Genomic DNA, 14,630 nt, shown 5'->3' on the forward strand with positions numbered 1-14,630 from the left:
CCCTGGGGGATTTACCTACCCTCTTTATTTACAGGGTGGAACATACTGCTTCTAGTTCCAAGGGATTAAGTAAAATGCCTTTGAAACAAGTGCCTGAGTCTCTTAATAAACAATTTAAATGTATCCAAGAGAGATGAAGCCTAATGAGACCAAAGAGCATTAAACGTATTACTGCAAGATGAGATGGATGCAGAGGGAAGAGAAGAGAAAGGTTAGTACAGGAGGAGATTGGAAATCTGCGCTCCTCAGAGTGGAAAAAAAAAAAAGCTTAAAACATCTGAAGAGAGTTGCATTAAATTCATAGATCTCTGGACAGGATTTAGAGCTGTAACACGAGGATCTTTTGGAGCTGTTTAAAAGGTTTCTGGGTTTTCTTTAATGTTGTGAAAAACCCATGTGGATGCAATAGCACAGGCTCTGTGTTACCAAACACAAGTATTGGCGGCACTACAACCACCACACGCAACACAGCTCAAGATTTGTGGCTGAAGTCACAGTGTCACACGCAGGAGGAGGCACATTTTAGCCACAGAAATACAAACGTTTTACAAATAATTAATATGCACTGCTTTTATAATTCACACTGGCCATTAAAACCCAAAAGAGGATATGCCCTGAGCCAACAACAATAAAATTGCTCCGCTTGTGGTGGCTTGGAGATCGATAACGCTCAACAGCAGCTTCCCAATCTTCACGGCCATCACACCCCTCTTCTCCCAGCTTCTTTTCAGAACAAAGTCGATAAGCCAGAATTTTGACGCAAGCTCTCAGAGATGGAAAACTACAGGAACTGGTAGGAGCTACAGCTCCAGCTTCCACTAGTACCTCAGTCATTTTTAATTAGCGTCTAGCAATTTGGAAGCTCCACTTGGCAGCTGCAAGAGTATCCTAAGTACATGGGGTGTATCTGGTAAACCAGTATAGTAAGGATATGGAGTTGTGAGTCCAGGTAAATAATAACTTTAAGAAGTTTTCTTGAGAGTGCTCCGTTGCACAAACAGCACACACCTTGCCAGAGAAGAGCTCTATAGAGCAAAGAGTCAGCCCGTTACTTTGGTGGGGACAGGGGATGACTTGGCATAACCGGGAATAAGGAAGTTAAAAATAGAAGTGCATCTTCTGGGATGTTCAAACATCAGAACGCTGCAATTTTCCCATTGTCAAATTTGTTCACTCATGGAAAAAAGCTACGCAGGAATGTTGCAGAATACATAACATATACTTCCAATTTCAAATAATGCACGGACATCATCTTTAGTCATTGTTCCTTTTTAAAATGAGAAAAGGGCTGAACAAACAATACAAAACTTATTCAGGCAGAAGAAAGCTGAGCATAGTGTTAGCCTAAGGATTACTTCTGAGCATTCAACTTTCAGAAAAGCAAGCACATTTGCTGTGACAATGCTGAGTTTTTGTGTTTGGAAATGAGCTGCTGAACCGAGGACACTTTGTACCTTTGTTAACACGACTGTCTCCTAAATCTTATTGCTATTGCAAAGATAATGACAACAGATAGACCTGTCTGCCCCAGGAGGAAAAAACATTTCAGAGAGTGACGCAACTTACTTACAGGAGTCTTGGAGCAGCTCGAACCGAATCCTCCCAGTATGTTAATCACAGCACTGGATGACACCAGGTGCTACCCTTCTAAAATTAAAGCTTCCCCACATTTGGCAAAGAAGAATTACTCCAGAAGATAAAGGTAATGTTTTGTGTTTGCTAGCAAAACATACGTCAAGTTCACCACCAAGATGGAAACTTCAAGAACTCAGTTCAAACGCGGTACCTTCATGCCAGTTCTAACTCCGGCATTAAAACACACTGGTGCGATGACTCCGTTTATTAAGACATGAAACCATTCAAAATCATCTCAGAATGAGAATTTCATCCCATTCCACTACCCCTACTTTAATAAAAGCATATATTTATCACTCAGCCTGTTAGTCATCAAAACAGCAACAGCACAAGCAACATGTTTGGCCCCACACAGAGACAGTGACAAATTTTAACCAAGCATTCAGACACAGCTATTTAAACTTTGTCTCACTCAATCATGAGCAGTTCACACCCCTAAAATTAGCTACATCCAGCGAGCTACACTGGATGTAATCAGAGACAAAAGTTTCTTCTTTAAAATAGACATAAAGAGTCTACTGCAATTTGCAAGGGATAGTAATAAACGAATTAAACGGTGTGACACTGTAAAGTCAGCTTCTTGGGCAGCCCTTTCTTTAATTAAATCAACTGTTACTCTTTATTTTTCTAAAATCAGTCACAAATACATTAGAAAGAAACCAAGCAGTATGATAGTTCTGTTTTATGCATGTAACTTCTTTCTCTGCTTTTAAAAATGCATCTGCTAACCCAAGTTCTCAAGTAAGAATTCAGTGTGCGTATTAACAACTTCAGCATCCATAGAAACAATACATGCATGAACCACTTTTGCCTTCTCATTGCTAGAGAAAGAAAAAGTGAGGCAAAAGGACAAGTCAGGTGTATGTCTGCAGGAACAGGGACTGGTGCTGCAACTCCTACGTACCATCGGTCACAGTGACATGCCAGTGATCATCTACACGGTTACACTTGAAGAGTGATGAGCATCCAACCCAAATTTCCCTAACACCCACTTGAGCCACAGTGCTGTAGATGAAGCACAGAAAGGTGTCCCCATCTCCCTCCTTTACCCCATTTTCCTCAGGATGGGAAGGGCTACTCCACAGCAGCAAGAGCAGTTACATACTGAAGATCGCGGGGCACGTTCTGAAAAGATGACACAGCAGTTTGGGGGATTCATGGACAGATCGTGCTGAAGAAGCACTTACACAGGGAGCGACTGTATTCTTCCTCTGAGGATTGGAACAGAAGCAATTAGAAGATCATCATAAAAACTAAGTCTCAAAGGAATTAAGACACAGCATCGTACTTCCTCTGAAGGCCACGGTTTGTGCAAGTGAAGTTACGTATTTTATCAGGCAGCCTCTATTTTGGACCTCCGACACAGCAATTGATTACAAATCCCATACGTCCTTCGGTGTAACAGCAGAGCTCAGAGTTCAGCCTTGCGTGCCCTTCTGCCCTGCCACTGTGCTGCACGGGCTCCTCCTTCAGCCGGAGAAATCTTGTGGAACAAAAGCACAAAAATTTGCCACGGGCCCGGCATGCAGCACCCTCACGTGAGCAATGACACTGCAAACTTGCTTCTCGCCGCGTGGGGAAGACTTGCTGCATGTGCTCAACTGCTAGACATCTTTGTATCCTAGGAAAGCTGAGGGATGCTCCTCTGGGAGGATCCATTTTAACTTGGCACAACCTGCCCCAAAGTTTACAGGAGACCGAGGTCTGTTTGGCAGCCAGATGAGGGCTAACCACCCTACCCTATCGCCACATCTTTAGCCGCAGGTTAGGCAAGGCTGAGCTGAATTCCTTAAGCCAACAGAATTTTTACTGGAAAAAAAATAATAATTTCCAACCCAAAGTATTCCTGCATATACACAAAGACACCCTGTTCACCCAGAAGAAGCAGAAGACGACCCGTCGAAGGCAGTCCCCACCTGATTCCAATTTAACACACCACCAACAAAATGCCAAGCATTGCCAGAAGAAAGGAGAGCCCTACACACTTACAGAAGCCATCGTTCACTTTCTTGCAGTAACAAGTTAAACCAGCATTCCTCTCCCTCCTTCCAAGTCACACGTTGGTATTCCTTCACCTGCCCTCCTCAGGGGAAAAAAAAAGAACAGAAAAAAGCAATCCATCCACAATTTAATTCTGGCTTAACTACAGAGAGAAAAATTGTGCATTTCTGTACAGCACTCACAACAGGAACACTCTGTAATAACCATAATTGAGCCAAAACAGAGAGAGGAGGGGAAAAGGAAAGGTAACATCCTGTACTGCCAAGTGTCTGAGCGACCCGAGAGCAATAGTTTCTACGCATAATGGCAAAGCTGGCAAAATACAGAGATCGCGGAGGAGAAGTTCTATAAAACAGTATAATTAAGCATATGTGAAGTGAACATTCAGAATTATTAAGAAAGCACCTTGCAAGAGGGAGAGCCAGAAAAACGTTTTGTTTGTCGGCCTAACAAGAAGAACCTTAAGGACTCTCCCACTCAGGAGTCAAGGTGACTTGGCACAGATGCTGGGTATTCACCACGTCCAGCTAGTCCTGTAATACTTGAAAAATGGTGAAACTTGCACCTTTCCTGCAGTGTCCACTGCCACACAGCTGTTTCAGGTGGATTTAATCTAAATCAGCTTCAGATGCCCAGCTTCACGTGAGTTAGCTCAAGCTCCTACCAAATCTGCAGAGATCAGACAGGGCACCCGCAGGAGCTGGGCCCCTCTCGGCTACACAATGCCCCACACTACTGCCTTAGGAGCAGGTGGACAACCCTAAAGTTACACAAGGCTCACACTACTTCTGGGGAACAGCCACCTACGACAGGTAGCGTCCTTAAAATCTGCCTTACGTGGAAAGCAGGAGGGTGCTATGTATCCTTGGAGCACCAAAAAAAAAATTGTTTTGTTTGGTTTCATTCAGTTTTGTTGTTTCATCGTCCCCTTCTCCCTCCCTCCCCTTTAAAGGGGAGGGAGGGAAAAGGTCACTAGCGTCTGTGAAATGCTGAACTACAGACCCTGCACAGCAGTTACACTCTGTGCACACTGGGTGAAATCCCATCATCTTGGGAGGGGCGAAGCGACACCACCATTGCACAAGGACCGAGCACTGCCACAGTCTGCTGAACCCGTGTCTGCAGGGCCTTAGGCTGCCGTTGTCACCGCTGCTCCAGCCTTCGTTTCAGAACAGAGATTATCTCAAGCAAACCACTGAGCTTCAACCTTCTCTGACATGAACTGCCACGCCGCATAATGGCACAAAGCACACGCAGATCGGTCTGGTTGACGCTCTCAAGTCCAAACAAGAATAACCAAAGCAAGGGCTTGGCTGTTTGTTTCTAAACACCACAGGTAAGTGTAACCTCACTGCTAGAGTACTTCTTCAAAACTATACAGCAGTTGATACATTATATATATGCTTCAGTGAAATGCACACATTCATTAGTGAATGAGAAATCCACCTAAGTGCACGTGAAAAGTGGCAACACAGGTCAAAACATTTTCTGAAAACACAATTTGTAAACTATTGCACTCGATGCTCAAAGCCCTTTCCTAAATCTAGAAGAACGCGGATATCACAGCTTCTTGCATCGATACATCACAAACCAAGCTAGACACCAAGTTCTGTAAATAAGGCGCCACTAGAGATGCCACTTGATCACTTTCAGATCAAGTTTTGTCAGTACATTCCTTATTCATCCTCCTGAATATTTACCTGCAATCCAACACCTTCCAGTTCCTTGGTATACGTAAAAACTAAATTTAAAAGAAATCTTGTAGGCAAATAAATAGACAAACTAAGCACAAAGGAAGATGCATCTTTTTTTCTACATTAAGTTTATATTGCAAGAGACAGTCATGCCTCTCAGGTGAAACCAGCTTCCTGTGGTTTTACACAACTATCAGAAACAGATTTGCTTAGTGGGATCTGTCTGTGCTCTAAAGACAGAGAAGACCATGGGAGCCAGCTCTGGGAAGCCAGCAGGATAACCTGACAGTGGCACACATCCTTTAGTAGCGGCAGTGTGTCTAGCTCTGAAAGACAGCAATGCTCCCTGGTACTCTTCCCAACAAATGACATGGACTACGTCCATACAGTTTCTGGGAACAAAATGTGCAGGCGTCAACGAGGACGGCCTCAGAGTTTCTTGGATACACCTACTGGCAAACAGCGAGGAAACTCTCACCGACTGTCAGAGTTCTCCTTGTCTTCACCCTTCTCCTTTTCTTAAGGCTTGCTCAGACCTCATTAAGAACTGCTTTCACTCTCTCATCCCCCAGCCTCTGGCTCACGTCTGCCAGGTGCCGTCCCCTTGCACAGGACAGGAGGAGCACACGCAGGTCGCAGGCTCTCGTCGTGGCCAGGCGCACCTGCTGGTGACAACGCTTATTTTGGAAGGGCCTGAGGGTCACCTGTATTATGGATTCGTGGGTAAGGAAAGGGCAGCACTGCTGAAGGTCTTTACCTTCCCAAAAAGCTGTGGAGAAAGGCAACTCAGGAGTATGGCAAACTCACCATGAACCTTCTGGGCCCATTTTAGCACAGCAGGAGCCTGGCAGCAACCCAGTCGGTCTGCTGCCATTCACTGCCTGGCTCTAAAGAGACTCCTAAGATAAGAGTTAAGAGAGATACTCTGAGGAGCAGGCTGTCACTCTTCCTTTGATCATCGAAACTGATATCACAGAATTTACTCAAAAAAAAAGGGACTGGTTACAGGTGATAAAATGTGGCCAGATTTTTTTTTTAAGAAATGGAGAAAAATTGAACAGAGATAGCCCATTTCTATGGACATAGCAGGAAAAAGAAATCAGAAACTTGATGAGGAGGTAGGGAGGTACTTTGCAGATTTGGCAGTAAATATCAGGGACAACCATGCCACAGAATCATGTTATTCCTGCCAAAACCTCTCGTAAAACAGATTCCTAACATACTAAGAGCCACGTACCCATACTATGCACATACATTGATAAGTGGAGCAATAACAAGTACCAAAGCATTTTATTTTATAAACGTGTGGTGTCAAGAAAGGAAACAAGAAAATTACATCTGACCTTTGGAATAAGTTCTTAGTGTGATTCTAGCCAAATCCACATTTGTCACAGTTTCTCCAACACACTGCATATTCTCCTGAGTGATTTAAGTACAAAAAATAATAATAAAAAAAAGCCAGATACATAATTCAAGAAGTGCTGTCAAGCTTATTTTACCACGCCAAAGAGAATCCAAAGGCATGTGATGCGATGCAGGATGCATCTTCTTCATAAGACAATGTGTCAGAACGCTACTGGGAAGCAGTCGAACTGGTGCAGGCAAGAGAAGAAAGGGTTGCAAAAGCTGACATTTAACAAAGCTTCCATGTAACAAAATGCCTGACAAAAGATGGATCTCAGGAGAAATGCATGTTTCTTATCTGTTGGATTTAGTCACTCTCACACATTTTATTACCTTTTCCTCCTCTGCTTGTGCATGCCCCACCCCCAACACCAAGAAGCATTTCTTCTGTCCTTTCCTGTTTCCCATCATTTTCAGATGGGAATTCATGCACTCACATAAAAGGCTGGTGATTCAGTGACCAGGGTGCACCTACAGCACATAGACAGTCCCCCAAAGGAAGAAAAAAAAAAAAAGGTGAAGGAGGAGAGAAAATGGGAGCGGCTACACTCTGGGCATAGCGCACAAAGTCCCACCTGGATCCCCCTTTCCACCACCCATCTACCCCCCAGCCTCCCAATTCGGGGCCAGCTGCTGCCCCCCAAGGGAAGCCCTGGGACAAGGCGCGAGTTTAGGGTAAGGGGTGCTGGTACTGGATTTGGGATGAGCCCTCCTGGGAAGCGAGAGCGAAGGTGTGGAGCTGAGGCACGGTTTGCTCCCAGGCGGTACCGCACTGGGTCGCGCCACGCGAGGGGTCAGCGCTAACCGCTCTGCTGGCCCCAGCTTTGGGAGGCACTCTCGTGTCCGGGCACGCTGGCACAGAGCAGCACATTTTCTGCATATTCATGACATTCTGCATTTGAATAGTAAGTACCAGATTAATTGCAATGTCTGGATTAAATGCACTGGAATAACTCAGGAGAAAAGGAGAAGCACATGCTGTAAAACCAGAGAGACTTGCTGCATCCACTTACCCTAGCTGGGCTTCCCTTCCTGTCACAGTAGGCTTCAAGTACAGCACGGGAAGCCCGCTTATGTTTGAAAACTGCTGGTCTGCAGACCCCAGAGCACTGACTCGTCACGTTTCCTCCAAGCTGAATTACTTACCTGAACTGGAGGGCTTTTTTGGTGGTGGTAGGAAGCTTTTTTATTGTGAGAAAGGAGGATGTACACTTCTCCCAGCTCTGCTCTAAAGGATTGTATCACCCTTGAAAATCAACACCGTTTGCTCACATAAACTGATTTTGGAGCACTGCAGTCTTCCCAGTCTTTAAAACACCAGCTTCCGTCACAGTGTTCTGTCTTCAGATACAAACCATTGCTTTAAACACAGCATTAGCAGGTCAATAAAAAAAAATAAAATCTTATTTAATGCTTAAGGAGCCAGTGGTGTAGTATCTTGTAGATGTGAGTAGCCTTTTTGAAAGGCACAGCCTGATTATTCCAATGAAATCACATGACACAGACCATTACTTAATGTTTAGTTGTTGCAATCCTCAGCGTATCTATACAAATAAGTTAAAACAAACACACGCACGGGGGCTGCTCTTTTCCTCACAACCCCTGCCAGAAAGCACACATGCTTCCACACGTTTGTAGCCAAGCCTGCTACAAGGTGGTTTATTTACAAAACAAAACCAAAGACTAAAACCCGCCGAAACCATCCTGACTAAAGCCAGATGAGACTGGCATCTGAACAGACAGGAGCACCTGCTGTCCTGCAAAGAGCGCTTGCTTAACGCGCAGAAAACCTTCCATCAGGATGCTCTAATTCATCTGGGACGAGTTCCATAGGTTACTGCTGGCAGCGACAGGGTCCAACTGGAGCTCAGGACCGCGTGCGTCACGCTTTGATTTCGATTCAATAGCACAGCATTAGCGCTTCGCATCCCCTGCAACCTCTACGGGCAGGGCTACTGAACCGAAATGTATGAGGGAAGGGAGCTGTTAACAAACCACTACAAATAAATAAAACAAGTAAGAGGTGCCTACTGCACTAACAGTTAATCAAGATGACAAATATTTTACATCAAAGGTCCACTAAAGCACTCCACAGTCTGAGTATCCACTATAATGTAAGTAACTAAGAAAATACCAGGGAAACCACCTTCTATCCTCTCCAATTTTATGCTTTTGCAACACTAAAAACATGACAATAATAAAGTGGGACAAGTCTCAGTATTATTCTTTTATTTCCTTTTTTTTTTAATAAAAAGAAAAACAGAACAAAAAGCCTCATTCCAGCTTTCTACAGTACCAGCACCGCAGCTTGCCATTTGCAGATATTCTTTACAGCTCAGCTAGCAGGGACAACCCTCCTCTTCCATTCTTGTCCCTAAATTAAAGCTTAGATTACGTAGGACGATACAAAAAGTGCCTGAGCAGAGTTGTCGCTTGCTGAGCGAGCGTGCAGAAGGCGAGCTGCACAGGCACACGCACCCCAGTTGCATACCAGCCCCCATATGTCAAGGCTTTAGAGCAGCAGGGGTATTTCTGGCTTTGCATATTAATACTCCGTTCCTCCTTTGGACTAAGGGAAGATAGGCAGAAAATGCCTATAGTAAAAATAATGCAACCTTCCTTGCTAATGAGGATTTGCACTATTGCTAAAGCGACGCTCTCTGAAATATATAAGAGAGAAATGGGAATTGTCCCACCCCACCCCAACACTGCACGGTCTCCTCTCCCACCCACCCCACGCTCGGCTCCAGGGGCGAAGAGGAAAGCTGCACACTTGCTCGTGGTGCCAAGACCACTACAAGCAGACAAGGGGCAGCAGCAATCTTTTCAGCCTGGGCACTGACAGCAGGCCAGCGAGGCCAGGAGCTCGCAGGCTCTGCCTCACTGCTGACCCCGTGCCAGGGGGCACACAGCTGAAGCCTCACCTGTGGAGACGATGCCAAGAGGCAAGCCAGGAGCCGGAGCTGTTTGCAGCCCCTGCAGCACCGGCACCCTGATTTCCCACCAGGAGCTAAGTCGGTGGGGCTGTTTGTTTGACTGAAACAGACCTAACATCTGAAGAGCTGCAGTAGATGCCCCAGACCTGCAAGCGAGTCCAGCCACGGCAGGAGGGAGGGATCAAAAGCACAGCAGAGGGAAGAAGACAAAATCCTCAGAGACCCAAAGCTATGAAAGGTCTAAGTACCTTTCCAAAACTTCCAAACCTAGAAGTCACCTTAAACCCCGGAAAGAACATGAATGCCCACCTTCACTTGCTGTTTACATCTTGGATTGGAAGGAAGAAGATGGACTGGGTGAAAATAAAATACTTATGGCTCGTGACTCTACCACGTAGGTTCACTCCGCAGGATCAGGGGGAGCACGGCAACACCATGCTAAGCTGTACAGCAGCATTTGCTCCCCTTTATTTCATTTGGCAACAACAAATTACACCTCACACTGACCTTTAGCATTTAGATGTATTTAATCCCAAAACTCAAAAGTACACAAAGGAAAAAAAAAAAAAAAAAAAAAGAGAAGGATAGCTGCTTTGTAAACTTCCCAACAGTCCTTTCTAGCGCTAGAAAAAAAAAAGTTTCAGTTTTCCAAACAGCTCTACAGCGACAAAATATTAAAACCAGGATAGTTGTTTTAAATGAACGGGCTTGTCTTCAGTTCTATGCAGCTGATCAGTTTTACGGGGTTAATCCCACAATGGAGGCTTCCCTCCCTGATTCCCCGCATCCCTGCACCATGGAGCCTACTCTTTGACAGGCTTCGCGCATCTCTAGACACACTGTGGGTTTACAGCTGATATTTCAGAATATTCTGTCTCATCACATTATCCTCATCTTATGTCAAAAAAATGAAACAGCGACAAAACCATTCAGAAGTTCTTCGGGCACAAAGTATCTGGAGGTTTGGTTAGAAGCCACAAAAGCCCAGACCAAACATTTCTTCAACATAAGTAACCCTTGTATTTAGAGAACACCAGAAATACAGATTAAATCTCAATTTCTCCCGAAACTGTGGTGGATTTTGTTGTTTTGACTGTTTTTAAATAATAGTAATAATCTTCCTCCATCTCTTTATGCTATTTCCTCTAAACAGACTGAAGATTACAAGAAATAAAGGGAATCCTCGGCAGATGATGAAAGTGATTAGAGGCTTAGGAAGGCTTCCATATGAGGAGAGATTATTAAAAAGACTGCCTCGTGTACAGAGGAGATGAATGGGAGGGATCATAAAAGAGACACGGAAAATTAGAAGAGACAGGCCAGAGGACATTTTTCATCACTCGAATACAAGAAAAGCAGCAGACTTCTGTATTTTTTTTTAATGTAAGCCTTTTTTTGGTTGTGTTGAGGTAAGAATCGGCTCATCCACAGCACACTGGTTCTATTGCAAGTCTCACTAAGGCTGAGTGCCCAACAAGATTGAAAATAGGAATCCCCATTTGTTGATTAAAAATAAATAGCACATCCACATCTGTTCCAGGTGAGATTTTTCTTGATCCATAAAGAAATAATTGTTACTATTTCGGACGAGATACTAACGAAAAGTTCTGCATATGCTCCAGCGTGAGAGGAATCCTGTAGCTAGGACTTCCTGCATCTCCGTCTCAAGCACCTGGTGTTGGTTAAAAGCAGGCTGTGTCACTGCAGGGACTTATCATGGGGTGCAGTAAGGGACTCGTGGTTTAGTTGTGCTAGAAGAGGGCTTTCCTTCTACAAGGCCATGCACATAAATTCATAACCCTGATGAATCGTGGAGTACTCTTGCTCTGTAAGGGTTACGAGATCAAGGGTGAAGAGCAATGCCCTGATCAGCAGCAAAAAAAAAAATAATCAGCACCCAGGCTTCTCAGGTCTAAATAGGACAAGCTGGTGAGCTCTGAGAGGTGAGAGCTTTAATATGGCCTTGCCGGGTGGTCCTGAAGCACAGGTTAACACAATGAGGCAAAAATTAGCACAGTGAAGCTAGTCTGAGCATCAGGAGCATTGCTACTGTGATAGCACAGCCCTCTGCACGGACTTGCCCCATAAGGAGCCTGGTGTGGACAGAACCTGAGCACCTCTGGTCTCGTTTTGCAGTACCTGCTGCAAAAAATGAGTCCCTGAGAAAGCACCAAGACACTCCTCAGCTGTCCGGCAAGCTACATTCAAGTGAGAGCAGCACTTGGTACACAACAGCTGAAAACGCAGCCGTTGCTCCCGTATCTCGTTCTACTTCCTGGCTTCGGTTGTTTTTGAGAGATTTGGGTTAGTTTTCTGAGTGCTGCAGAACTGACCAGTGGTGGACACGAAGCGCAGGGAAGCTGCAGCCCGTGGCAGCTGCTATTAGCAGAGGTGAGCTGAACCACCCTGCACAGCTCCCACCTGTGCCCCAGACAGAGCGAGCTGCAGCGGCCCCTCTGGTGCTGGGGAGGGGGCAAGGCAGGAATAGCACCCCAGAAGGGCACCCTGACAGCTGGGGGGGGCTGGGTGACTTTCCAGAACCAAGGTAACAAGCCTAGCCCAAACACACCCCCGCCACGAAATACCACAGCAGGAAGGCACCTGCACCATTACGCTGCAGAGGTTTTATGCCCTGCCCCATGCTGCCACGCTCCTGGGACTCGGCCAGGGAAGGGAACAGGCGCCCGACCTCTCCCTCCGAGTACTTGACCTCCTTAGGCAGCACTAAATCCCCCCACGTTAAGAACGACTTGGCTGCCCCTCATTAAAGTATTTTCTTTCTTTCAGGCGCTGGGATCTTTGCACAAAACGTGACGTGGTTCATCAGAAAGTTGTTAGCACAGCCCAGGAAGCCATACTCCAAGTGGCCTCAAACAGGAAGGTACCGAAGAGACCCATTGCATTGTGCCAAAGGTGGTTTTTAACTGCAACACAAATTGTAAAACCTTTTCCCCTCAGATACTAATATTTACAAACTCAGAAGGCTACATTCACAGTAAGTCGCTCTAGCACTTCTGCAAACTGAATCTGGTGATGCCTTCTTACAGCTGCGGCACAGTCTTCTTCCCCATCCACAAAAGGCTTTACTTTCTCACGAGAAAAATCCTTAGAGGGGCATAAAGGACACAGGCAGCAAGCCACAGGGCCGGGGAAGTCCTTCAGAACCTTCCCACCCCAAAACTAGACTCGGTAGCCTGTTTTAGGCAGACTATGAGGCCCAGCAACTACTTTGCCGCTCCTTCCCCCAAGCTGTATTAAGTGCATCTCCCCCTATTTACTGCGTGCTGTCCCCATCGCGCCGATAAAACCAGCTCCAAGACCTTCTTCACCCTGGCAGGTCCCCCAGGTGTGCTGGGTTCCCTGAGCATCCTCCCACCAACCCTGTCCTGCTGCGTTTGTTCTCTGTGTTGCTTTTTGCCATGAATGTTTCAGAACAGGTTTATCTCCAGCTGCTCAGCTGCTTTTTATTCGGTCTGTAAGAGAGAAACAGCATCCTGCTTTCTTGCTTCTTTCCTGCGCAATACCACCGATTGTAGCCGCTCCGGAGCCTGGCCATTTCTATTCCTCTGGTTAAGGCATTAAGAGGAATGTAGAAGTTACCCAGGAAAAAATCCTATTTGTCCCTAATAAGCACAAATGGATTTAGTGCAAGCTCTTGCCATCATCTGGAATATACAACCTGCTGCTACCACCCCTGCCAATTATACTGCAGGTTGCATGAGATCTGGCACAACCTGTAAAGCCTAGACCCTGGAGCAACGCAATTATACGCGACTCTAGGAACTCTTTAGTGAGTTACATTTCCGACTCCCATGGCTGCAGAAACAGAAGGAGAGGCTAAACCTGATGAAAATAAACTCAGAACCAGACAGAAGCGCAGTGCTTTCATGAAGCTGTCTTAAGAGCGCGATTTATTTTTCAATACGCAGGCACTGCGCTGAATGTGAATCACGGTACCTCACACTTTTAAGCAGATCAACTAGACTATAGGACAGAGGCTTCTGTTTCATCTCCTAAGCATGTTCAAAATCAGCCTTGAAGGCAAGCAACTTTCTTCCACGGCCACATTAAGTTAGAGAGCAAATTACTCTTTCAGCAAAAGCAATGGGGGAAAACCAACTGGCTCGACTCGTTACGAGCAACACCAAGGCAACACACAAAACCCCTTACTGCGTTGTGGCTGTTGCACCCGGCTTGCAGGATGAGGAGCACCCTACAAGTCGGTCGTGAAGAAGCAGAAAGCCGAACCAACACCTTTTTCTTCACACACAGAGCTAATCCCCACGCTTCAAACTGGAAAAAGCTCGCTTAGCAGCGCACCCGGGCTCTCACCTGGGCACCGAGGACAGCGGGGGGGTCCTGCTGACCCCCAGCGGGCTGAGCGGCTCCCCCAGCCCCACAGCCCGCAGCAGGAGCCGCCTGCCCTACAGCCCCGCACCTGTGGGAGCCGAGCCCGGGGGCTGCGCGCTGCCTGCCCCCCTCATCCCCTCGCCTTACCCGCGTCTTGCGGCGCCGGTGCCGCTCGGGGTCCGAGTACGTCCTGTCCACGGCCAGCGCCGTGTCGCTGCCCGGCATGGCGGCTGGGGGGGGGGTCCCGCTACCCGCAGCCCCGCTCCCGGCCGCGCTACTGAGGGCTCGGGGCCGGCGCGGCGCGGGAGGGCCGGGCACGCCCGGGGGGAGGCGGCATGGCTCGGCGGCGCCTCAGCCGCCACACCCGCCTTAACCCCTCCGCACCGGGACGGGGAGAGCTGAGCTGGTAGCCACAGCCCCCATAGTCACAGCCCTCACAGTCACAGCCCCCGTCCTCCTGCCGCTTTGGTTGGGGCTCCTCAGGAAATCTCCGGCTCCTCACCCTCCAGATGGACTCCAGTGGCCACCTCGAGTCCTCCTCCTGTGGTAGATTTGCACTAACCGAGGTGCCGTGGCCGCAGGGAAGCCCCACAAAGCACAACCAAACCGT

General features: G+C 46.8%; 1 protein-coding gene across 2 annotated transcripts in view; it reads right to left on the bottom strand.

The window, feature by feature from the left end:
* Positions 1-14,315, bottom strand: part of TMCC3 (transmembrane and coiled-coil domain family 3) — a 44,872-nt gene extending 30,557 nt beyond the window's left edge. Inside the window, exon 1 of one of the 2 annotated variants that reach the window (XM_082770681.1) lies at positions 14,168-14,315. In XM_082770681.1, the coding sequence (XP_082626807.1) occupies positions 14,168-14,245 (78 nt within the window). In that variant the 5' untranslated portion in view covers positions 14,246-14,315. Of the gene's footprint in view, positions 1-6,673; positions 6,727-14,167 lie in introns of those variants that run through there. The other variant, XM_082770682.1, reaches the window with a different exon arrangement.
* Positions 14,316-14,630: the final 315 nt, after the last annotated feature.

The sequence above is a fragment of the Aythya marila genome (genome assembly GCF_965140915.1).
Source record: "Aythya marila genome assembly, chromosome: 1".
Lineage (NCBI taxonomy): Eukaryota > Metazoa > Chordata > Aves > Anseriformes > Anatidae > Aythya > Aythya marila.